We start from the raw sequence: 27,231 nt of genomic DNA, 5'->3' as shown, positions 1-27,231 counted from the left end.
TGGTGTTGTTAGCTACCGCTGAGTTGACTCTAACTCATGGTGACTGACTCCATGCGTATCAGGGTATCAAATGTTCACACCAACGGTGTTGTTGTTAGCTACCTCTGAGTTGACTCTACTCATGGTGACTGACTCCATGCGTATCAGGGTATCAAATGTTCACACCAATGGTGTTGTTAGCTACCGCTGAGTTGACTCTACTCATGGTGACTGACTCCATGCGTATCAGGGTATCAAATGTTCACACCAACGGTGTTGTTAGCTACCGCTGAGTTGACTCTAACTCATGGTGACTGACTCCATGCGTATCAGGGTAGAACTGAGTTTCATGGGATCTTCAAGGCTGTGAACTTTCTGAAGCAGATCACCAGGTCTTTCTTCCAAAGCACCTCTGGGTGGGTTCAAACGGCCAACCTTTCAGCTAGTAGTCAAGCATTGAAGCGTTTGTGCCGCCCAGCACTACAAAGTTTTTATCACCCCTGTTTCACAGATAAAGAATCTGCAGCTGAAAGGGGCAAAATAAGGTAACAGAACTATTTAGTAGCAGGGCCGGGTTCTGAGTTGAAGTCTTGTTTAGTTTCAAGTGCTTTGCTCTTTAGCACTTCAGTTTTCTGTAAAGAAAATCATTCTAGAGATTTTCGGGCCAGAAAGCCTTTGTCTCAGGCTAGGCCATTGTGAACATTATCCTGTAGGGGAAAAGAACAGCGTGTACACCTGGGAAAACCGTTAAGAAGGGAGTGACTATACACCAACCCCAAAACCAAACCTGTTGCCTTCAAGTCGATTTCGACACCTGGTGACCCTATAAGACAGAGTAGAACTACCCCATACAGTTTCCAAGGGGCGCTGGATGGATTTGACTGCTGACCCTTTGGTTAGCAGCCACAGCACTTAACCGCTGCACCACCAGGGTTTCTAGAGTTATTATAAGTAGGTGAAAAGTCATTCGTTTGCATGTAACACGCAGATTTGTTTTTAAAAACTGGAAAGACTATTCAAAGTGTGCCAAATTCAGCACCAAACTGCCAGTTATATTCACATATGAGCTGTGGTACTGTATCTAGACATTGGCTACCATTGTACAGCAGACATTAATTCCTGTTGATGAAGGAATTGGTTCTTTCAGGTGTAAAACAGGTGCCTTCCAGAATTCTCTTCTTTTATAATCACTGAACTCTGAATGAGGACTTACTAGGCCGGGAGGAAAAAAAATACTAATTAGTAGTCATCAGTCAGGTCTTTAACGTGCTGTGTATACTTCATTTAAGTGGAGTTAAGAAGAGGCTTATATGTCATCTTTGAGGCTTAAAGATCCTGCTAAAGGATGTGTAATGTATACGCAAACACCAGCTGCTTAGTTAGCACAAATCTCTACGATTTCTATTCATGGCTGCACGTCCCTAATGAAAGGCACTTAAAACGAGCTAAGAAAGTATGACAATTACTCTTTAAACGTTCTGGGGATGAGTATGTTCTGTTTTAAATTTTCATTATTATGCCTGAGTCAATGAGTTATTCAATGAAATAATAACCCTAGCATGTACCGAAGCAACCAGGCTGACGGGAAAGAGTAAGAACAATGCGTGTGCTCTGGCCGAGCTGTCGGTGTTTCTCCTTTGCACAAAAATTAAAGAGTTTCGCTGCAGCCTCGGTTACAACACCGTAACACCATCACCACCCTGCCCCTGCGGCTATGTTGTTTGGGTGTCAGTGGAGCCTCTTTGTCTCACGCATGGAGAACGCTTCAGTGCTTAGGAAACATTGGGATACCTTCTGTGGATGAACTCGATGCCAAATCAAACAAGAGGCCATTTCATTGAGAGTCTTTATTCAAGTACAGTAGGGTTCCGTTAAAATATATCAACAGTTGAGTCCCATTTGGGTAAAAAAAAAAAAAGTCACATACATCTGTTACCTGTGTTGGATAATTTAAAACCAAAACAAAGAAACAAAAGGTAAAATCATGACTCTCATACAAATAACTATGAACATGTTCCAAAAATGTTATTTAACTAACTTAACAAGGGAACTATTAGATGATACAGCAGGTTCAAGGGAGAATTCAAGGAGCAGGCCACAGACACGGGCAGTCAGGGATGCTGAAACACATTTGGTAAACAGACACGAAGCTGGTCAGGAGCCAGGGGCAGCACTCACTGGACAAGGGCCCTAGCCAGCAACTCCGTGTGTCACGTGACTGTCCCACAACTAACAATCAACGGCAGAGGGCACCTAAAAGGATACACCACCACACACGGAATGCCCAGTAACCCTCCTTCCCCATTTCGAAGGCTCACAATTGTGCCCAGATGCATTACGGACAAATCTCAAAGGCAGAATAAATCTATAAAGAGGGGCTAACCGCAGACAGATAACGTCCCACAATTCCTCCCAAAAGTGTGCCACGATGCTCAATCTTGTCAAGTATGTGCTGTGAAAATAAACTTATATTTGTATCGAAGACTGCAGTAGGAGATGAACATTCTCCACGCTGGGAGATGACTGTGCTGAAGTAAGGTAGCAACATTCTCAAGTACAGACGAGGCTGTGGATAAATACGGTACGTGCTACGCTTACATCCATACTACAAGGTAAGTGTGGATTCCAAGGCTCGGAGCCGGCCTCTGACTGAAAGTCTAAAGAGATGTTTGCGGGGGTCAAAAGGAACTTTAAGAGTTCCTCAAGAGAAGATTCTCTCTCAAGTGTGATCAACTGCATGGCTTTCTCACTCGGGTTACAAGCCAAATGGAATCGAACCGTCTTGTTTGCATTAGTTGTTATTGCAGGGTGGAGCCCTAGTGGTGTAGTGATTAAGATCTTGGCTGCTAACCCAAAGGTTGGCAGTTCAAATCCACCAGCTGCTCCTTGGAAACCTTACAGGGCAGCTCTCCTCTGTCCTATAGGGTCTCTATGAGTTGGCATCGAGTCGATGGCTGTGAGTTTGGTTTGGTTTATTACATGTTAAGACCAACACTGAGGAGACTAAGGCAGTATATAACATACATACATGTTATCTACAGGCACATACATATATGTATGCGTGTTACATTTTGCAGCCAAACCACTTGCGGTGCCGTCGAGTCGACAACAACTCACCGTGACCCCACGTATGTCAGAGTAGAACTGAGCTCCATTGGGTTTGCAATGACTGACGTTCAGAAGTGGATTGCCAGGCTTTTCTTCTGAGGTACCTCTGGGTGGGTTTGAACTGCCCCGTTTCGGTTAGTAGTCGAGTGAGCAGTTAACCGTTTTTGCCTCCTGGGGACTCCCATTTTCCAGCTACTGCTTAAAAAACTAACGAACGCCAATATAATTTCAGTCTGTCTTGGAAAAGAAAAATTTATGTACATATATATGCTTATATACACATATATATACAAATAAATACATACACACATCTCCGTATGTGTGTATGTACCATGTGTCCGATCAGCCTAATTATTCAAATGGTAGTTAGAGTTTGATCTGTCTTCGGGGCTGCCTCTACACTTCATTTTATTTCAAGTATCAGGTTATGGTTTCTCAGCACTTTTGAGCGAGCAGGCCGCACCCGCCCAGTGAAAAGGCAGGTGTCCCATTAACTCATGAGAAGCCTGGGAGCGAGAAAAGAACATGTCCTGGGAGGTAGCTGAAATGAGGGTGCAAGTGGCAATCTGGAGTCATCCTTTGTTCACTCGTGTCGCCGGCTGTGGGGGCCCCCGGAGTGGACGCTGAAGACAGATCGGCCGGCCGCTCAGTTGTAGGGCGGCAGACCAAACAGCTCGGGCTGGAAATCCTGGAGGGAACTTAGCACCACAGTGGCCTTCCTGGTCAGGTCTCGGTTCAGGTTTGCATCCGGGACCATGACCACCTGCATGCCCGCCGCCAGGGCCGCCTCCACCCCGTTGGGAGCGTCTTCAAACACGAGGCACTGTGGGGCAGGGGAGAGAAAGAGAAAGGGAAGATGGCCTTTTACGTAACGAGACATCCAGATTAGGTTTTCCTCCTTAGCATCACCGCCAGCTCTGTGATCATGCAAGATCAGACAGAAGGTGGCGAGGGCCCTTCCTGCTGACCACGCATGTGACTAGCCTCGCAGGCGTTTCTCTCTGTTCCTCGCACTTCCCGGCACTGCTGCCTTAGCAGGGAGAAGCTTCCACGCCCGCTGCCAAGGTGTTACGGAAGTGTAGAGCAGCCGCGTGGCCGGCCAGGCTTCTCTGTTTAAAACTTTATTTTATTTGAATCACAAAAATCTGCTCAATCAGTAATTGAATACTCTGAGCATGGGAGGAAATTGGGAAAAAAAAAAATCATGCTTTTTAAATGCAAAATAACTTCTGAGCTGTTAATGTTTTCTGTACCGTAGTTTGAAAATTCAATGATTAGGGTGTTGTAGTTCAATGTTCAGTGCCTGCGTGTGCCCTGTTATACAACAGAGATCTCCTTAGTTTGAGGTTTCAGTGTTACATATGGCATCTCTTTCCGTGTGCCATGGAGATTCACCGTCCTACAGCGAAGCCTGTGAGGGACGGAACTCGACAGGGCTGCCTCATTTCTCTGGCTCTGGCACGTTTTCCACTTTAGACAGGGTGCAGCTTACCACTTTTCTATAAGGGGAAAATATTTGCGTTTCCCTCCTCTGGCAGGTTTCCACCTTCCACAGGTTCTGACTTTCTCAGGCTTTTACCCTATGAGGGTACGGACACAGTGTGTTCTCCCACTCGGATATCCACACTGAAAATGGGGTGTCTGTACTCTGTGTTTACCAGTGTGCTCAATAATGCTCTATCAGGTAAACAACACTACATTTCGTACACCGCACACTCACAACAGGCTACTCCAGCAGCAAACAACAGTGAACCAAGGCACATTATCTTTACATAGGCCTCTGCAATGGATTGAATTGTGTCCCCCCCAAAATGTGTGTCAACTTGGCTAGGCCACGATTCCTAGTATTGTGTGGCTGTCCTCCATTTTGTCATCTGGTGTGATTATCCTATGTGTTGTAAATCCTAACCTCTATGATGTTTATGAGGCAGGATTAGAGGCAGTTATGTTAATGAGGCAGGACTCAATCTACAGGATTAAGCTCTATCTTCAATCTCTTCTGAGATATAAAAGAGAGAAGCAAACAGAGACCTCACGCCATCAAGAAACAGAGCCAGGAGCACAGCACATCCTTTGGACCCGGGTTCCTGTGCTGAGAAACTACTATACACAAGGGAAGATTGATGACAGGGACCTTCCCCCAGAGCCGACAGAGAGAAAAAGCCGTCCCCTGGAGGTGGCATCCTGAATTTGGACTTCTAGACTCTAGACCGTGAGAGAAGAAATTCCTGTTTGTTAAAACCATCCACTTGTGGTATTTCTAGCAGCACTAGATAACTAAGACACTCTCCATCTTAGGACAACAGGCACCTAGAAAATTCCCGTGTTCATGGAATGACCACATGTTTCATGTGAAAAGAGGCTTACTCTCTCTTTGCAGCTAAGAGCACAGGCCGGCCAGGCTGTGAGGGGCACAGAGGCCTTCCCATGATGTAAAACGTCCTGACTGGCCCTGCTGTCCTTCACCTGGGACTAGAACTTCCTGGTATTGTTAGCAGCTGAGCATGACAAATATTTGCACTACCCGGGGACTCCATGAAAACGCATAAAGGATGACGAAAAGCCAAGTATTGGTAACAGTAAGATGCTGATATAATAAACCAAACCTGTTGCCACTGAGTCAGTTTCAACTCACAGCAACGCTGTAAGACACAGCAGAACTGCCCCATAGGGTTTCCAAGGCTGTAAACCGTTACAGAAGCAGACAGCCACATCTTTTTCCTGCAGAGTGGATGGTGGGTTTAAACCGCCGACCTTTCAGTTAGCAGCTGAGTGCTTTAACCACGGTACTACCAGTGCTCCTGGATATAATAACTTTTGCAAAAAAAAGGGCTATTTGCAATACGTCAGGGTACATAAGTAAGGAAGAGCCTGAGTAAGTTATTCAGGGAAAACTGAGCAAGACAGGACGCTTGGCTTGGGCTCCCCTCCAACTCTAGCCACTTCCAACGCCAACTGCTCTAAACGGAGAAACACTGCCGGAGCTGCCGACGTAAACATGGTCCCGGGTTCCTTCAGCCGCACGCAATGTCCAGAAACCCTGCCTGTGTGCACGACACCCAGGACACCTGGAATTCCTTTCATCTCCCTCCCTGCCTTGTGCTGATTTCACTGAATGGCTTTCAGAAGGTGCTCTTCGCTGTCGGTGGCTAGGCTGAGTCAACTCAGTTTGAGGAAAGTGGAGATATTTATAATCGAATCTGAAGTACGGGAAGTTAACAGACGAGTGGACTGGAGACGGGACATGTGGAGGGTCCGGCACGGAAACTCCGTGAGCAGATGGAGGACAGGAGTGAGCGGCCCACAGAAAAACATGGGACACAGGAGGCTTTTGCAAACTCTGACCACGGTGGCCAAACGCAGAACACAACGCAAACAGCAAACACAGATCCTGCTAAGAGGAACCCCGTTCGTTCTTCTCTCTCAGCTCTGTGTGGTCAGCTGCAGAGACAGCACGCCTGCAGGAGTGCCTTCGCAGTGACTCAGCAGCACCTGGGAGTTTAGGTTTGTTTGCTTTCTTAGACTGTGTGGAATTATAAAGCAGAGCAGCTAATGTATTTTGAAACATCTATAACAACGTCTCAAGAGGTTTCTATGTCTTTGATACACTACGCATCTTGAATCCAAAAATCAAATGTTTCTAAATACAAGAAAAGTAACCAGTTCCCGGAAACCTATACGTTTTAAGAATTCTCATAGGGTGGCTTGTCTCTCTATTGAAATCAGAGAATAAGACCTTAAAAGTCACCCAGAAAGACTCTGCCTATGAGAAAGTATTAGAAGCTAAAATAATACCGTTCTATTGTAGGATTTATTTATTTGTCCTTGCGCAAAAGAAGAAGTGTGTTCTTCTATTAAAACACTGAGGTATCTCTGTGTGGCTTCTATTTGACACACCCAGCTAAAAAACAAGTTTCACCCAGGTCAGGCTGCCTCTATTGTTCTTCTTTTTAAATTTTTTAATGGTTGTAAAAATGTAGGTGGCACCACATTTGCTAATCCAACATTTTTCACTTATACAACTCAATGAAACCAATGACATCAGTCAGGTTGCGTGACCATCACAAAGCCCTCTGCCGTGTTTCTCATCCCCATAAACGGAAACTCAATGCTCACTAAGTACTTATTTTTTTTCCCCCTTAGGGACTAGCCCGTCTCCTCCCATCCTTGACTGATGACACTTGACCTCAAACTTACTCATGCCAACATGTGTATTATGACTTAGGCCTTTGAGTTTTAGTTTCTGTGGAAAGAAACCTTTCCCTCTAAGTAAACGGACTTGAGCCACAGCAGCAGCAGCAGGCAAGTGGGAGAGGCTGGGTGGGCAAACAGCTTCTCACTAGGCCAAGATGGCGAGGGATCACCTCAGGTAGCCGGGCCAGGCCAGCTGGGAAGGCCGAGCCCTGCCCTGGAACCATCAGTGAAACAGCAAGTACTGACCAGGGCTTGGTCCAGGGGATAATGGTGTGTGGCCCGCACACGCTCCCAGGGGGTCCCCTTCTTCTGGAAATCTCCCCCACCCCACCCCTCTTGTTATAGATTGAACTGTGTTCCACCACAATGGTAGAAGTGGCATGAGGGAGGGGTCTGACCTCCTCTACCCCACAAAGGGGAAGGAGAACCAAGACCAATAGCCCAAGGCTGATTCCTATGAGGCAGAGGGCAGACATGCCTCCTCTCTCCGCCACCTCTACCAATTCAGACACCAGCTGTCCCTCCCACGGCACTCTCTACCGGGTTTGATAATTCATTGAAACGGCCAGACAGAACTCGCAGACCACACTCACAGTTGTGGTGTTTATCAGGGAAGTAACAGTAACCTCAGTGTCTGTGGTTATAATCCCATTTGGGAATGAGTTGTCTTTGTTATGCTAATGAGGCAGGATTAGTGTTGGTTATATCCTGCATGGGTCTCTTTTGAGATATAAAGGAGATTAAACAAGGGAACAGAGAGAGAGAGATGGGGTAAGACAAGCCACATGGAGATCTCCAAGGAACCCAGGAACTGAAGCTGAAGAGACAAGGACCTTCCTCCAGAGCCGACAGAAAGAGAGCCTTCCCCTGGAGCTGGCACCCTGAATTCAGACTTGTAGTCTCCTAACCTGTGAGAGAATACATTTCTCTTTGTTGAAGGAACCCGCTTGTGGTATCTCTGTTACTTCTGTTACAGCAGCACCAGGTAACTATGATATCTCTGCCAGGGCACCGCATGCATGTGGGTACACAGGCTTTATACTCCTTTAATTCATCGAATGGCTTTTCATAGCACGGCGCATCCAGTGGGCATTCCAGAGCAGGTTTCCGTGCCTCGCGGGAGGTTTCAGGCCAAGAAGGCAGTCCTCAGGATATCCGTCTCATAACCTGTGCTGACACTAACATCCTGACAGTGACCCGGGAAGGGCGCGGTTTCAGCTGCTCTTCCCCGGGACCACTGCAAACAGTGAGCATCTAATAATCAGTAAGCAGTTGTCTTGGAGTCATTCCTACTCACAGCGACCCCATGCGTCTCAGAGTACAACTGCGCTTCATGGGGTTATCGATGACTGAATTTTCCAAAGTAGATCCTCAGGCCTTTGTTTTGAGGTGCCTCTGGGTGCGCTCCACTACATACTAACCAACCGCATGAGCAGAAGGCAGTGGAAATAAGCTGGCTTAGTCTCCTCAGGCTGCTACAACAAAACACCGCAAGCAAGTGGCTTTAGAGAAATTTATTGTCTCATTTCTGGAGGCTAAAAGTCCAAACTAGGATATTAAAAAACAAACCAAAACAGGTCCTATTGAGCGGGCTCCGTCTCCTGGCGACCCCGGGAACTGTGCTCCATGGTGTTTTCGGTGGCTGACTTCTCAGATGCAGGTTGCCAGGCCCTTCTCCCAAGGCGCTTGTGGTGGGGTCAAACAGCCAAGCTTTTGGTCGGGAGCCGAGCACGTTCACCGTGTGCAGCACCCAGGGACTTTAGGGCGTCTGACAAATGCCTGCTAAGTTAGCAAAGATGCTGGGGGTGTCGCCACGCAGGGCTGAGAGCGGCAGGGAACCGCAGAATTCTCTGAGCCCTCTCCTTCCACAGGGGAGGGACCTAGGCCAAGGGAAGGTCAAAGGTGGGCTGAAGCCACGCAGTCACGTGGATGACAGGATTTAGGGCAGAATGCAGGTCTCCAGCATTCAAAGTTCTTGTCACCCTACCAAGCTGCAGTCTGCAATATATGTGATTTCCATCTCCAGGAGACCAGATGAGCATAATTAAAGTGTAGCCGGGGGGGTTCCATTTGGAAAGAGTGACATTTCTAACTAAGATGGAGGTAAGACATTTCAGCGGCTTATCACCTGGAGGCACTGAGCTGACTTCTCAGAAGACATTTAAGCTCAGCACAACCTACTGCAGGGTGGTGTAAGTCCCCATTCTTGACCCTGGCCACAGATCAGAGTCACGGGGGACTTACAGGTTTCTGCGTGTTAATTTTTAATGTCAAACAGCATATGTATAATTAAGAAGTCCACGTGAGCTCCAGGTAGTAAGGTAGCAACTTCTGTCTCACAGTGCTAAGGGAAATGAATGAAAGTGCATGGGATGAGCATCCCCGGGTGATGCAGACACGCTCAGCTGCTAACCAAAAGGTTAGAGGTTCAAGTCCACCCAGAGGTGCCTCCCAAGAAAGGCCTGGTGATCTACTTCTGAAAAATCGGCCACCAAAAGCAATTACAATGACTAAACAATTACAAGTGTGAAATAACTACAAGTATTTATTTTAAATTACAAGCTTTTCTGGAACTACCAAATGTTTTCAAATATAAGAATATCACCTCAGAGAATATCACCTTTTCATTTGCTCAGTGACGCACAGAACTTGATATAAAGTTACATAAGGTTTGCTTGCCAAAACTGTCATTAAGAAGACCTGGAATGATGCGTACCATATTTTTACACAAAAAACACGTGTTTTATACTTTTTTTTGCCAGTCACGCAACTCCTTCACGCATTATTTTCCTAGGTGTGTTATGCGTGTTTTACGTGTCGGTGCGTTAGTTGTGAAAAATACAGTACATGCATTTTAAGTATGTCCCATAGCAGTGCCCTCGTGGCGCAGTGGTTAACAGCTCAGCTGCTAACCAAAAGGTCGGCAGTTTGAATCCACCAGCTGCTCCGTGGAAACCCCATGGGGCAGTTCTACTCTGTCCTATAGAGTTGCTCTGAGTCGGAATCGGCTCAACAGCAGCGGGCTTGGTAGTTTTTGGTTACCAGCCTACAGGCTCCGTGGAACTATCCAGTGGTGCTGTGGAAAAAAGACTTGGCAATCTGCTTCTGTAAAGATAACAACCAAGAAAACCCTACGGAGCACAGTTCTACTCCTGAACGCATGGAGTGTACTAACAGTACCTTTGCGTATTCATCATTTATAAAGCCAGGTATCCTCTGAATATGAACCTAACCATGACAAATGATAACTTTTAGCTATACCACTATTTCGAAGTTAAATATCTTATTTTATCCCATTTTTTTTTTCTGCCATAGATCTTTTTCTATACATTGATGTTGTAATGCCAAGTTTGATTTTCATATTGTTGGACATCAGAATCTCAGAGGGGCCTTAAACCTTCTTTCTGATTGATTTGCAACCCGTTGTTTTACAGATTAATAAAAGAAGTCTTGATAGTTTCTCAATGGTCAACTGCATCCTTTTTTTTCTACTTCCTCTATTCCAGTATCTAAGGAAAATGTGCAGAATCACACCTTTTGCACTGAGCTGATGATATACAAGGCTGCATACAAGGAGGTCCTACTAGCCTCATGTATTAAGACCTAAAGTCTGACACCACCCCTCGAAGACTCGCCAAACACACGGGTAAGACGCTGAAACGTCTGTAACGATAAGTTGTACTCAATTCCCCACCAGCGCCTTTCAAGTGGAACGATGACTTTTGGATATCTTAGGTCAGAACTGCTTCTGGTTTGGGGCATTTCCAATACGACGAGATGCCGCTTGCTGCTCTTGAAAAGGTATCATGAAAGGCACAGCCAGGTTCTGGCTGGCCTCGGACAGCACCTACATAAGAGGCTTAACCAAACGGGATTAGCACAGTACAAAGAGACTGCCTTCCCGGGCCTATGTGGTTTTTCCATATTGTCTCCAACTGTTCTGCTGAGAAGAGCCTCGTGATTGTTACGGAAACAATATGCCCAGCGGAAAAAGGTGAAGAAATTCCCAGGTGTCCCTGGGTGACACAAATGCTTAATGTGCTCGGCTGCTAACCGAAAGGTTGGAGGTTTGAGTCCACCCAGAGGTTTCTCAGAAAAAGGGCTTGGGGACCTGCTTCCGAAAAATCACCCACTGGAAACCCTGCGGAGCCCAGTTCTACTCTGACGCACACAGGGTCACCACGAGTCAGAGCCAACTTGATGGTAACTGGTAATTGCCTGGAACCGGAGGCGATTAAAAGTCTGAATTACCGAGACGAGTCACAGCAGATCTCTCTCCAGCTGTCCTCGATAATGACACCTGACATTCAAGGCCAAGCAGCATATTTAACAAGTGCTGAGAGGCCCAGAAAGGTAACGCCCTGGAGGATTTGTTTTCCATCTCCACAAAGACACCATCACTTCCCCTTCCGACAATCAGGCTCAGAAGGACTGTAGACGCGTCCTGGCAGCGTCGGGACCTCCGGGAACAAAGATGTGCGGGGAATTCCAACTGAAGCTCACGTTCCTTTCCTTCTTCTCTCAATGCTCATCTTAATGCCCGGTCCTAAACTGTTTAATGTCATGTCCTTGGAATTTTTCATCAACAGGAGGTTCCCCATGTGAAATGAGGGGCTGGTCCACGGAACAAAATAAGACTACAGGGGGTGCACAGCCCTGGGGCAGGGACTGGAAAGTAGGAGGAAACAGGAAAGCTGGTAACAGGGAACCCAGGGTTGAAAAGAGAGAGTGTTGACATTTTGTGGGGTTGTTAACGAATGTCTTAGAGCAATGTGTGCACCAACTGTTTGATGAGAAACTAGTTTGCTCTGTAAACCTTCACCTAAAGTTCAATTAAAAAAAAAAAAAGAAAGAAATGAGGGGCTGGGGGCAGAGGTGCGGCAGAGGGGAGGGAGGCCAGGAGAGTTCCGGTGTGAGAGGGGCTTGACCTGCCTTCGCAGGGTCTGAGATATAGGGCCACTGGCAAAGGCTGGAGAGAAGTCCCTAGGAGTTGAGGGCCACCCCCCACCCACACCGGCAAGGACAGGAGACCTGAGGTCAAAACCCGGAGGCTTTGGATTCCAGGGACAACCTGAGCAAGCCTGGAAGCAGATTCCCTCCAGAGCCCTGAATAAGATCCCGGACCGGCCAACACCTGAGGACGCTGAGTGCAGAGGCCAGCCGCAGAGCTTGGAAAAGTCAGTCTGTGCTGCTTTAAGCTGCTAAGCTTGCAGTCCTTTGTTATGGCAGTGATATAATGCAGATACAGGTGAGCAGTCAGCACTGTGAAGAGCTAGAACACCAGCTGAAAGGCTTGCAGTGTCAGCCCATCCAGAGGTGCCTCGGAAAACAGACCTGGCAATCTGCTTCTGAAAGCTCACAGCCACCGAAAACCCTACGGAGCCGTTCCACCCTGCACACATGGAGTCTCCATGGTCTGGGTCAGCTCGATGGCAACTAACAACAAGCCCGCGGTCAGACATTAGGATTCAAGATTAAGCCTTCCCTATTAATCCTTTTTTTTTTTTTTTTTTTTTATTAATCCTAGCTACAGCTACCATGAGTCAGAACTGACCCAATAACCACAAGGCTATCGTACATAATGGTGGAAGAAGAAGAAAATAAAACAGACACGCCCTCTGGTTGTGCTAAGAGGCCTTCAGCTAATAAAACAAACCCCATATTGCCAAAAAATAGTATTAAAGAAGGATAATTTGCCAATGGCTGGGAGACAGGAACCTGCCGGAGTTCCCAAACCAAATGGCCAGTCTGCTACAAGTTCCCTGTGGGTCCATCTCGGGAAGCAAATATCTCGTTTTAGAAAATACGGGGGGTTTCTAATGTCATTCTGTTTAACACCAGAGCGAGGGAGGCGGGGCCAAGATGGCGGACTAGGTGGACGCTACCGCGGATCCCTCTTGCAACAAAGACTCGGAAAAACAAGTGAATTTATCATATACATAACAATCTACGAACCCTGAACAACAAACACAGAGACGGAGAACGAACAAATACGGGGAGGCAGCGATTGTTTTCAGAGCCTGGAGCCAGCGTACCAGTCAGGTGACCTTCGGCGCCCAATTTGGGGCAGAGCCCAGGGGGGCAGACGGCACAAACAAGGGGCCCAGCCCTGGCCCCCAAACTCATTCCAGGAGGGGGCCCAGGCGGTTCGCGCGGGTGGCGTGGCGGCACAGCCAGTGGGAGAAGTCCCCGGGAGGCAGTGACTGCTCTTGGAGAGGGGAGAGCAGAGTCCCAGATGGGGAGCCGTCCTGCCAGGATTTAGGCGGGCAGGGGGCCAAGCATAAGCGCGGGGAGCAGCTCCATCCCCCTGAACTAACCCCGGGAGGGGGCCCAGCCAGTTTGTGCGGGAGGCGTGGCGGCACAGCCAGTGGGAAAAGTCCCCGGGAGGCAGTGACTGGTCTTGGAGCGAGGAAAGCAGCGTCCCACCCAGGGAGCCGTCCCACCGGGATTGTGGGGGGGCGCGGGCGCAGGGAGCTGCTCTACCCCCCTGAACTAACCCCGAACGGGGGCCCAGCCAGTTCGCGCCGGTGGCGTGGCGACGCAGCTGGTGGGAGAAGTCCCCGGGAGACAGTGACAGGTCTTCGAGCAGGGAGAGTGGCGTCCCAGCCGGGATGCGCGGTCGCGGCACAGGCACGGGGAGCTGCTCCGCTCGCCTAAGCTGACCCGGGGGGGAGCCCAGCCAGTTCTCAGGGACGGCGCGGCGACGCAGCAGGCGGCACGGGGAGTCCCCGGGAGGCAGCGACTGATTTTGGAGTCGGGAGTGCACCATCCCAGGCTGGCAGCAGAGGATCTGACCGTGACTCCAGCGGGCCAGACCCCCCGGGGGTAATCTCCACACAGCCAGCACACATAGCCGACGCACCCCGCGGAAATCTCAGATATAATAGTCATTCCAAGCAAGACAAGCAACTCTGGCTATATTCTGAGGTGCTACTCTCCTAGCTCTCTGATCCCTCCCCCACCCTCCCAAGGCGGCTTCATTAACATCCGAATAGCCTGAGCCAGAGGGAGAACTCTGATAGGGATCTGACTGCATTTTTTTTTTTTAGCGGATTTTCTGGAAAAACTAGTTTCCCAGTGATGGCTCAGAGACAGCAGTCCATATCAAACCACATAAAGAAGCAGACCATGACAGCTTCTCCAAACCCCCAAACAAAAGAATCAAAATCTTTCCCAAATGAAGATACAATCCTGGAATTATCAGATACAGAATATAAAAAACTAATTTACAGAATGCTTCAAGACATCACAAACGAAATAAGGCAAACTGCAGAAAAAGCCAAGGAACACACTGATAAAACTGTTGAAGAACTCAAAAAAGATTACGCAAGAACATAGTGGAAAAATTAATAAATTGCAAGAATCCATAGAGAGACAGCATGTAGAAATCCAAAAGATTAACAATAAAATTACAGAATTAGACAACGCAATAGGAAGTCAGAGGAGCAGACTCGGGCAATTAGAATGCAGACTGGGACATCTGGAGGACCAGGGAATCAACACCAACATAGCTGAAAAAAAATCAGATAAAAGAATTAAAAAAAAATGAAGAAACCCTAAGAATCATGTGGGACTCTATCAAGAAGGATAACTTGCGTGTGATTGGAGTCCCAGAATAGGGAGGGGGGACAGAAAACACAGAGAAAATAGTTGAAGAACTCCTGACACAAAACTTCCCTGACATCATGAAAGACGAAAGGATATCTATCCAAGACGCTCATCGAACCCCATTTAAGATTGATCCAAAAAGAAAAACACCAAGACATATTATCATCAAACTCGCCAAAACCAAAGATAAAGAGAAAATTTTAAAAGCAGCCAGGGAGAAAAGAAAGGTTTCCTTCAAGGGAGAATCAATAAGAATAAGTTGAGACTACTCAGCAGAAACCATGCAGGCAAGAAGGGAATGGGACGACATATACAGAGCACTGAAGGAGAAAAACTGCCAGCCAAGGATCATATATCCAGCAAAACTCTCTCTGAAATATGAAGGCGAAATTAAGATATTTACAGACAAACACAAGTTTAGAGAATTTGCAAAAAGCAAACCAAAGCTACAGGAAATACTACAGGATATTGTTTGGTCAGAAAACCAATAATATCAGATACCAGCACAATACAAGGTCACAAAACAGAATGCCCTGATATCAACCCAAATAGGGAAATCACAAAAACAAACAAATTAAGATTAATTAAAAAAATAATAATAATAATACGACACGTAACAGGGAATCATGGAAGTCAATAGGTAAAAGATCACAATAATCAAAAAGAGGGACTAAATACAGGAGGCATTGAACTGCCAGATGGAGAGTGATACAAGGCGATATAGAACAATACAAGTTAGGTTTTTACTTAGAAAAATAGAGGTAAATAATAAGGTAACCACAAAAAAGTATAACAACTCCATAACTCAAGATAAAAGCCAAGAAAAACGTAACGACTCAACTAACATAAAGTCAAACACTATGAAAATGAGGATCTCACAATTTACTTAGAAAAACGTCTCAGCACAAAAAAGTATGTGGAAAAATGAAATTGCCAACAACACACATGAAAAGGCATCAAAATGACAGCACTAAAAACTTATTTATCTCTAATTACCCTGAATGTAAATGGACTAAATGCACCAATAAAGAGACAGAGAGTCACGGACTGGATAAAGAAACACGATCCGTCTATATGCTGCCTACAAGAGACACACCTTAGACTTAGAGACACAAACAAACTAAAACTCAAAGGATGGAAGAAATATATCAAGCAAACAATAAGCAAAAAAGAAGATGAGTAGCAATACTAATTTCTGACAAAATAGACTTTAGACTTAAATCCACCACAAAGGATAAAGAAGGACACTATATAATGATAAAAGGGACAATTGATCAGGAAGACATAACCATATTAAATACTTATGCACCCAATGACAGGGCTGCAAGATACATAAATCAAATTTTAACAGAACTGAAAAGTGAGATAGACACCTCCACAATTATAGTAGGAGACTTCAACACACCACTTTCGGAGAAGGACAGGACATCCAGTAAGAAGCTCAATAGACATGGAAGACCTACTTACAACAATCAACCAACTTGACCTCATTGACTTATACAGAACTCTCCACCCAACTGCTGCAAAGTATACTTTTTTTTCTAGCGCACATGGAACATTCTCTAGAATAGACCACATATTAGGTCATAAAACAAACCTTTGCAGAGTCCAAAACATCGAAATATTACAAAGCATCTTCTCAGACTACAAGGCAATAAAACTAGAAATCAATAACAGAAAAACTAGGGAAAAGAAATCAAATACTTGGAAACTGAACAATACCCTCCTGAAAAAAGACGGGGTTACAGAAGACATCAAGGAGGGAATAAGGAAATTCATAGAATGCAACGAGAATGAAAATACTTCCTATCAAAACCTCTGGGACACAGCAAAAGCAGTGCTCAGAGGCCAATTTAGATCGATCAATGCACACATACAAAAAGAAGAAAGAGCCAAAAGCAGAGAACTGTCCCTACAACTTGAACAAATAGAAAGTGAGCAACAAAAGAACCCATCAGGCACCAGAAGAAAACAAATAATAAAAATTAGAGCTGAACTAAATGAATTAGAGAACAGAAACACAATCGAAAGAATTAACAAAGCCAAAAGCTGGTTCTTTGAAAAAATTAACAAAATTGATAAACCATTGGCTAGACTGACTAAAGAAAAAGAGGAAAGGAAACAAATAACCCGAATAAGAAACGAGAAGGACCACATCACAACAGAACCAAATGAAATTAAAAGAATCATTTCAGATTACTACGAAAAATTGTACTCTAACAAATTTGAAAACCTAGAAGAAATGGATGAATTCTTGGAAAAACACTACCTACCTAAACTAACACATTCAGAAGTAGAACAACTAAATAGACCCATAACAAAAAAAGAGATTGAAATGGTAATCAAAAAACTTCCAACAAAAAAAAGCTCTGGCCCAGACGGCTTTACTGCAGAGTTCTACCAAACTTTCAGAGAAGAGTTAACACCACTACTACTGAAGGTATTTCAAAACATAGAAAATGACGGAATACTACCCAACTCATTCTATGAAGCCACCATCTCCCTGATACCAAAACCAGGTAAAGACATCACAACAAAAGAAAATTATAGACCTATATCCCTCATGAACATAGATGCAAAAATCCTCAACAAAATTCTAGCCAATAGAATCCAACAACACATCAAAAAAATAATTCACCCTGATCAAGTGGGATGTATACCAGGTATGCAAGGCTGGTTTAATATCAGAAAAATAATCCATCACATAAATAAAACAAAAGATAAAAACCAAACGATCTTATCAATTGATGCAGAAAAGGCATTTGACAAAGTCCAACACCCATTTATGATAAAAACTCTCACCAAAATAGGAATTGAAGGAAAATTCCTCAACATAATAAAGGGCATCTATGCAAAGCCAACAGCCAATATCACTCTAAATGGAGAGAGCCTGAAAGCATTCCCCTTGAGAACGGGAACCAGACAAGCATGCCCTTTATCACCGCTCTTATTCAACATCGTACTTGAAGTCCTAGCCAGGGCAATTAGGCTAGACAAAGAAATAAAGGGTATCCAGATTGGTAAGGAGGAAGTAAAGCTATCACTATTTGCAGATCACATGATCTTATACACAGAAAACCCTAAGGAATCCTCCAGAAAACTACTGAAACTAATAGAAGAGTTTGGCAGAGTCTCAGGTTATAAAATAAACATACAAAAATCAGTTGGATTCCTCTACATCAACAAAAAGAACATCGAAGAGGAAATAACCAAATCAATACCATTCACAGTAGCCCCCAAGAAGATAAAATACTTAGGAATAAATCTTACCAAGGATGTAAAAGACCTATACAGAGAAAACTACAAAGCTCTACTACAAGAAATTCAAAAGGACATACTTAAGTGGAAAAACATACCTTGCTCATGGATAGGAAGACTTAACATAGTAAAAATGTCTATTCTACCAAAAGCCATCTATACATATAACGCACTTCCGATCCAAATTCCAATGTCATATTTTAAGGGGATAGAGAAACAAATCACCAATTTCATATGGAAGGGAAAGAAGCCCCGGATAAGCAAAGCATTACTGAAAAAGAAGAAGAAAGTGGGAGGCCTCACTCTACCTGATTTCAGAACCTATTATACAGCCACAGTAGTCAAAACAGCCTGGTACTGGTACAACAACAGGCACATAGACCAATGCAACAGAATTGAGAACCCAGATATAAATCCATCCACGTATGAGCAGCTGATATTTGACAAGGCCCAGTGTCAGTTAATTGGGGAAAAGATAGTCTTTTTAACAAATGGTGCTGGCATAACTGGATATCCATTTGCAAAAGAATGAAACAGGACCCATACCTCACACCATGCACAAAAACTAACTCCAAGTGGATCAAAGACCTAAACATAAAGACTAAAACGATAAAGATCATGGAACAAAAAATAGGGACAACCCTAGGAGCCCTAATACAGGGCATAAACAGAATACAAAACATTACCAAAAATGATGAAGAGAAACCCGATAACTGGGAACTCCTAAAAATCAAACACCTATGCTCATCTAAAGACTTCACCAAAACAGTAAAAAGACCACCTACAGACTGGGAAAGAATTTTCAGCTATGACATTTCAGACCAGCGCCTGATCTCTAAAATCTACATGATTCTGTCAAAACTCAACTACAAAAAGACAAACAACCCAATCAAGAAGTGGGCAAAGGATATGAACACACATTTCACTAAAGAAGATATTCAGGCAGGCAACAGATACATGAGAAAATGCTCTCGATAATTAGCCATTAGAGAAATGCAAATTAAAACCACGATGAGATTCCATCTCACTCCAACAAAGCTGGCATTAATCCAAAAAACACAAAATAATAAATGTTGGAGAGGCTGCGGAGAGATTGGAACTCTCATACACTGCTGGTGGGAATGTAAAATGGTACAACCACTTTGGAAATCTATCTGGCGTTATCTTAAACAGTTAGAGATAGAACTACCATACAACCCAGAAATCCCACTCCTCGGAATATACCCTAGAGATACAAGAGCCTTCACACAAACAGATATATGCACACCCATGTTTATTGCAGCTCTGTTTACAATAGCAAAAAGCTGGAAGCAACCAAAGTGTTCATCAACGGATGAATGGCTAAATAAATTGTGGTATATTCACACAATGGAATACTACGCATCGATAAAGAACAGTGACGAATCTCTGAAACATTTCATAACATGGAGGAACCTGGAAGGCATTATGCTGAGCGAAATTAATCAGAGGCAAAAGGACAAATGTTGTATAAGACCACTATTATAAGATCTTGAGAAATAGTAAAAACTGAGAAGAACACATGCTGTTGTGGTTACGAAGGGGGGAGGGAGGGAGGGAGGGAGGGAGAGGGTTTCTTATTGATTAATCAGTAGATAAGAACTGCTTTGGGTGAAGGGAAAGACAACACTCAATACATGGAAGGTCAGCTCAACTGGACTGGACCAAAAGCAAAGAAGTTTCTGGGATAAAATGAATGCTTCAAAGGTTAGCGGAGCAGGGGCGGGGGTCTGGGGAACATGGTTTGAGGGGACTTCTAAGTCAATTGGCAAAATAATTCTATTACGAAAACATTCTGCATCCCACATTGAAATGTGGCGTCTGGGGTCTTAAATGCTAACAAGCAGCCATCTAAGATGCATCAATTGGTCTCAACCCACCTGGAGCAAAGGAAAATGAAGAACACCAAGGTCACACGACAACTAGGAGCCCAAGAGACAGAAAGGGCCACGTGAACCAGAGACCTACATCATCCTGAGACCAGAAGAACTAGTTGGTGCCCGGCCACAATCGATGGCTGCCCTGACAGGGAGCACAGCAGAGGACCCCTGAGGGAGCAGGAGATCAGTGGGATACAGACCCCAAATTCTCATAAAAAGACCCGACTTAATGGTCTGACTGAGACTAGAGGAATCCCCACGGTCATGATCGCCAAACCTTCTGTTGGCACAGGACAGGAACCATCCCCGAGGACAACTCATCAGACATGAAAGGGACTGAACAGTGGGTAGGAGAGAGATGCTGATGAAGAGTGAGCTAATTATATCAGGTGGACACTTGAGAGTGTGTTGGCAGCTCTTGGCTGGAGGGGGGATGGGAGGATAGAGAGAGAGGGAAGCTGGCAAAACTGTCACGAAAGGAGAGACTGAAAGGGCTGACTCAAGAGGGGGAGAGCAAGTGGGAGTAGGGAGTGAGATGTATGTAAACTTATATGTGACAGACTGATTGGATTTGTAAACGTTCACTTGAAGCTTAATAAAAGTTAATAAAAAAAAAAAAGACCAGAGCGAGTGATAGCATTCTCAACTCTCAGGACCCTTAGATCATTGAAGGATACCTGGCCTGAGACCCCCAAGCCCCCTCAGAGATTTGCACCCTCTTGGGCACAGCTCAAGGTCTGGTGGTGCATTGGTTAAGCCCTTGGCTGGTAATCGGAAGGCTGGCAGACTGAACCCACCAGCCTCTCTGTTGGAAAAATATGTGGCAATCTATTCTTGTAAAGACTGACAGCCTTGGAAAATTTATGGAGCCCAGGTGGCAGAGTGGTTGAAGAGCTTGGCTGCTAACCAAAATGTCGGCAGTTCAAATCCACTAGCCGCTCCTTGGAAACCCTACGGGGCAGTTCTATTCTGTGTTATCAGGTTGCTATTGAGTTGGAATTGACTTGACGGCAACAGGTTTGCTTTTGGTTTGGGCATAGCTTAGACCAGCTATTGCCAAGCCTGGGCTTAAATTGGGGTCGCCAACCGTCCAGATGGCGGGGCCTGGACATGGGGCTTCAATGCTAAGAGATGGTATTCCTGGCCGAACCGGGGCAATGGGGTCACCCAGCTTGAACACACAAAGTGTCCTGGTGGACACGTTCTATTCCGGACATTCTCTAAAAACTGGAAAATCAATCTTGAATTGCTCGGCGTCACCCTTGGAAACGGTTTGGGACTATGAATCCAGGACTTGTTTAATCCAATATCGGACTCTTCCAGTGTCTTACCACTCCCCCCCCCCGCCCCCGCTCCATTACAATGCCCCCTAAGGAGCCCTTTGAAACATGTCTTTTTCCTTAACAGATTCCCCTAATGAAATGTTAGTAAGAGATGTCCTGTATATATAGTTTATGTACTGTGTGTGTGCCTGTATGTTTTATACATAAAAAAGTCAGCTCTTTTTCACCTCCCAACATGCCACGTTTGCATCATGAGACAACACAACACGCACAGACTGTTCTATTCGATTTCCTTCAATGCAGCAGTTTTGGGAGGAGCTACTAAAAAAAAAAAAAAATTTTTTTTTTTTTTTTTACTAACAGGTGTGCTGAAGGAACTGGAGGAAGTAAACAGGGCCCCGCTGACCAAGAGGCAAGAGTCCCCTAGAGGAGGGAGTAGCTGACGATTTTGGAGGGGGCCATTCTCATTACAGAGAATACCCGCCCCTCGGTGGCCGGAAGACCTGCCATGTAGAATCTTCAACCTCCCAGTGGTAAGACACACAACTCCACAGCTGTGGACTTCAGGGAGTCCTTCGATGGCACGGGTGACTTTACACACCTGCGGCTGGGTGATACCTTAGAAGCATTCAAAAGGCCAAACCACTAATTTACAAAGAAACTCTTAATCGTTGCTTCAATGTCTATTCACTGCTCTATTAGGATGTCTACTTTAAGCAGAATCGTGAATGTCTAGTACGAACAGTTGGAGCCCTGGTGGTGCAGTGGTTAAGAGCTTGGCTGCTGACCAAAAGGTCCGCAGTTCAAATCCACCGGCCTCTCCTTGGAAACCCTATAGGGAAGTTCTACTCTGTCCTGTAGGATCGCTGAGTCGAGCCCTGGTGGCACAGTAGTTAAGAGATATGGCTGCTAACCAAAGGGGCTGGCAGTTCGAATCCATCAGCCCCTCCTTGGAAACCCTGTGTGGCAGTTCTACTCTGTCCTCTAGGGTCACTATGAGTTGGAATCAACTCGACGGCAATGGGTTTGGTGTTTTTTTGGATTATGAGTCGGAATTGACTCGTGGCAACGGGTTTGTTGTTTTTTTTTAGTATGAGCGCTTGAGGGTAAGATTGTGCATTTGATTCTTTAGAAAGCCAAGCTACAACAGATCCTTTTAAATACCTGGGTTAGTTTTTGATTTCTCACTCTGGGATGGTGGCTTCGTGTACATCGTACCAGCACGTACAGGCACATGGTACATGCTGGTACGATGGCCTGGTGAGAACCACTGTTCTTTGGAATTGCTGATATGGGGCGATTTCACAAATCCTGTGTACAGATGTACCAAGCACTGAGAAAACCACCTGGCATTTATGCAACTAGAACAATATAAGACTAAATTATAAAAGAGCCCCTCAAGAAATGTGGCAAATCATGGCAACAAAAAGTGGCTCCTGGCACATTATTTCAGCATTTGATGATTTGTTTGATGTATGTGTCTGTGTGCATGGAGCTAAGTAACGAGAGACAGACAATTAACTGCTAGCACTCATACTGAAAAATATTGAACAAACACACCAGAAATAGATACGGTGTGTCGCTTTTGTTGGGTTCACTGTCTTTGTAATCGCAAACGAAAATGCCACGACTATCATTTTGTTTACTTCACTCTGTTTATCTCAAGAGGATGGAAAAAGATCAAGGGCGATTAGTAGCCATAGTTCATTTCAACATGAAGATGTACACCCGTTCAGTGATGTGGGAAGAAGGACGTGTAGGAGGCACTGAATTTGCTGTCTAAGAAAACCAAAGCTTTCTCAACTTTCCATTAGCTTTTTTTTTATAGTGGATACTAGGTAATTAACTTTTTAAATATTGCAGATATGGTATTGTTAGTCATCTAGTGCTGCTGTAACACAAATACCACAAGTGGATGGCTTTAACAAAGAGAAATTTATTTCCTCAAGGTAAAGTAGGCTAAAAGTCCAAATTCAAGGTGTCAGCTCCAGGGGAAGGCTTTCTCTCTCTGTCGGCTCTGGAGGAAGTTCTTTGCCCTCAATCTTCCCCGGTCGAGGAGCTTCTCAGGCGCAGGGACCCCAGGTCCAAAGGACGCGCTTTGCTCCCAGAGCTGCTTTCTTGGTAGTATGAGGTCCCCCTGTCTCTCTGCTTGCTTCTCTTTCCTTTTACCTCTTGTAAGATAAAAGGTGGTGCAGGCCACACCCCAGGGAAACTCCCTTTACGTTGGATCAGGGAGGTGACCTGAGTAAGGGTGGTGTAATACAATCCCACCGTAATACTTTCAACATAAAATTCCAACCACAAAATGGAGGACAACCACACAATACTGGGAACATGGCCTAACCAAGTTGACACATGTTGTTGGGGGACATAATTCAATCTATGACACATTCCTAAACCTATGAATGGCTGCATAACCCATTCCTTAATGTTGCTGTTGTTAGGTGCTGTCCAGTCATTTCTAACTCATAGTGACCCTACGTACAACAGAATAAAACACTGCCTGGTCCTGTGCCATCCTCACAATCGTTGTTATGCTTGAACCCATTGTTACAGCCACTATGTTGACCCATTTCATTGAGGGTCTTCCTCTTTTTCATTGACCCTCTACTTTACCAAGCATGATGTCTTTCTCCAGGGACTGGTACTTCATGATAACATGTCCAAAGTATGTGAGACAAAGTCTCACCATACACACTTATGCGGAGCATTCTGGCTGTACTTCTTCTAAGACGGATTTGTTCACTTTTCTTGCAGTCTATTATTCTTTGTCAACACTATAATAAAAAACCCTTTGCCATCGAATCAATTCTGACTCATAGCGACCCTATAGGACAGAGTAGAACTGCCCCATAGAGTTTCCAAGGAGAGCCTGATGGATTTGAACTGCCGACCTTTTGGTTAGCAGCCATAGCTCTTAACCACTATGCCACCAGGGTTTCCAACACCATAATGGCATCTGCAAAAACTTACAAATGGCTGGATAGCTCACCCCATAACGATGACGATCATGTACTACGGTCTTTAGCTGAAGCATTTTTATAAGAGAAAAAACATTACGTATCTAAGATTTTTCACTATGCTGGCACCTATCTTGGTAGTTCTTCTCATGCTGAAGAGAAAGACCTTACAGACGGAAAAGCTCAGTGTATGGTTGTAAGATCACTAAGGGGGCAGGCACAAAGTTTAAGAAACCATCACACGTTGCACAACAAAATCTGAGAAATGAGAGACATTTTACAGTCCATGGTGGAGTTTCTGGCTGGTGCAAACAATTAACACACTCACTGTTAACCGAAAGGTTGGAGGTTTGAGTCCACCCAAAGGCAACTCGAAAGAGAAGCCTGGCGATCTACTTCTGAAAGACCACAGCCATTGAAAACCCTACAGAGCACAGCCCTGCCCTGATACACATAGGGTCTCCAGGAGTTGGAATCACTTTGATGGGAAATGGTTTTTACATTCTGTGGCTCTGGATGGAGCCATGGTGGCAAAGTGGTTAAGAGCTCGGTGGCTAACCAAAAGGTCTGCAGTTACTAGCCACTCCTTGGAAACCCTATGGGGCAGTACTACCCTGTGCTGCTGTAAGTCTGAATAGAATTGAGGGCAACGGTTTGGTTTTTTGGGTTTATGGCTCTGGATGGTGACATTTCCATTTGAGATCACAACCAGAAACAGTAGCTCCTTATATTATTTTTCAGATAAGGATATATTCAGACCTGCAGCATGGAGCTGGGAGAGAGGAAAGCAAGGGGAAACAACATTCAGCCCCTTGCTCCCATTCAGCATTCAATCAAGTGAAAGAAAGCGCTTCAGTCCGTGACTTTCTGAGGTCCTGAGACAGCCGTTGTTTGCCATGGGCGTTCCATGAGCCATTCTGGAAGGCTGGGCCACTGTCTGTAGAGAGACCTGGGTTCCGGGGACAGCACACGGAGGATGCTGTGAAGCCTCTTGAGTCACAGGCCCCCAAGAGTCCCCAGGCTGGCTCCAGACAATATCTGATGCCTTAATCTACAGTCATTTAGGTCAAACAGCAGTAGTCCGCATGATGCCCAGAGAAAGTCTTCTTTCTACAGAAATCCTATGTCCTTAGCCCTTGGTCAGAATCACTAGGTAAAGGAGCAGGGGAAGTCAAGAGAATTAGGATCAAAATGTATCCATTCAGCGAGCAATTTAATGTTTGGAGGATTTGGAGAAAACCAGTAGTACCTCAGAAGCACTGGTGTCACAGTGGTTAAGAGCTCAGCTGCTAACCAAAAGGTCAGCAGTTCAAATCCAGCAGCCACTCTTTAGAAACCCTATGTATGGAGCAGTTCTACTCTGTCCTATAGGGTCGCTATGAGTCAGAATCGACTCAATGGCACCAGGTTTTTGCTTTTGGGTTTTAGTAGTCCCTCAGGAATTCCTGGGTGGAGCAAATGGTTAAGGACTCAAGTACTGGCCAACAGGTTGGCAGTACAAACATACCCGCGGTGCACTGGAAGGCAGGCCTGGCAATCTGCTTCCAAAAGATCACAGCCTTGAAAACCTTACAGACCACAGCTCTACTCTGCACGCACAGGGTCGCCACGATTCACAACCAACTCAAGGGCACCTAACAACAACAAAGCACTCCTTCCTCCATTTTTTTTTTTTTTTTTAAACAACATAAAGAGGCTGTTTTGCCATTTCAGATTTATTAGGAAAAAAAATGACACGCATGATCTTGTTTGTTTTAGAGGACGTCTTGCTGCAGAACCAGATACTGGAAGGAGCAGTGTTCTCTAGTGACCCTGCAACAAGGGCACCTTTCATCTTCCAAGGGCATCTTAGACAAGCATCCCCTCCCTCCCTCTCCCCCCACCCCAAAATAGCCTGCATCTTATCAAAGCATGCCTTGTGCCAGAGCCACCATTCCTACTGGACATTTGCTTCCAGGGCACATCAACGCAGGCTCCTAAACCTCTGGCCTGCGTCCCATCCAGGAGGCTGGGCCTTTCGCCCTGTCTGTTTTTGCTAAAACTAACCCCTGCGTAGCGGACCAGAGGGAAGCTCTCTTCTGCCCCCACACAGAGCCAGCAGGGCTTCCTGGGCCTCGGCGCACAGACTGCAACTCCAATGCACATCGTTGAGGGTGTGTGTCACATGTGAATGGAGAGCCTTACTAGGGTCTGCAGAGGGGCCCTGGTGGCACAACAGTTAAGCGATTGGCTAATGGAAGGTTGGTGGTTCAAGCCCACCCAGTGCTCTAAGGGAGAAAGACCTGGCGATCTGCTCCTGTAAAAATTACAGCCTAGGAAACTCCATGGAGCAGTTCTAGTCTGTCACATGGGGTCTCCATGAGTTGGAATCGACTCCATGGCACCCAACGACAACAACCAAGGCCTGCTACCCCATCATCAAAGGCATTTATACAAACACATTCCCGAAGACTCCCTAGAAAATTCTATGCACGTAAGAACAACCATTCACCTTTCTCTTGCTTATTTCTGTTCTCTACGCCAGCAGATTTCAGTGTGGTCTGTGGACCCTCGAGGGCCCCTAAGATACTTATAGGAGATACACAAGGTCAAATCTACACTCACAACTAAACTCAGGCATTATCTGCCATTTACCCTGAGTTGACATTTGCACTGATGGTGCAAAGGCAACGGCAGGAAAAGCAGCCGGTGCCTGACCGTGCACCGGGACAAGTGACACCAAACCTTACCAGGTGTCTTCCAGTTGACTCCGACTCATGACGCCCCCATGAATCAGATGAGGACTGTGCTCCACAGTTTTCAATGGCTGGTTTTTTGGAAGTAGATAGCCAGGCCTTTCTTCCAAGGTGCCTCTGGATGGACTGGAATCCCCAACCTCTCAGTTAAGAGCTGAGCATGTTAACCATTTGTCCCACCCAAGGGCTCCTTTATTTGCTCAGCGGC

At 45.4% G+C, this 27,231-nt stretch overlaps 1 protein-coding gene across 4 annotated transcripts in view; it reads right to left on the bottom strand.

Annotated features, from left to right (window-relative positions):
• Window positions 1-27,231, bottom strand: part of PUDP (pseudouridine 5'-phosphatase) — a 459,516-nt gene that overhangs the window by 367,004 nt on the left and 65,281 nt on the right. Inside the window, exon 4 of one of the 4 annotated variants that reach the window (XM_049872313.1) lies at window positions 749-3,910. The exons of 2 other annotated variants lie outside the window; for them this stretch is intronic. In XM_049872313.1, coding sequence (XP_049728270.1) covers window positions 3,734-3,910 — 177 coding nt within the window. In that variant the 3' untranslated portion in view covers window positions 749-3,733. Of the gene's footprint in view, window positions 1-748; window positions 3,911-26,176 lie in introns of those variants that run through there. One more of the 4 variants, XM_049872317.1, reaches the window with a different exon arrangement.

This window comes from Elephas maximus, chromosome X, assembly GCF_024166365.1.
Source record: "Elephas maximus indicus isolate mEleMax1 chromosome X, mEleMax1 primary haplotype, whole genome shotgun sequence".
Lineage (NCBI taxonomy): Eukaryota > Metazoa > Chordata > Mammalia > Proboscidea > Elephantidae > Elephas > Elephas maximus.
This window is presented reverse-complemented; position numbering and strand designations above follow the sequence as displayed.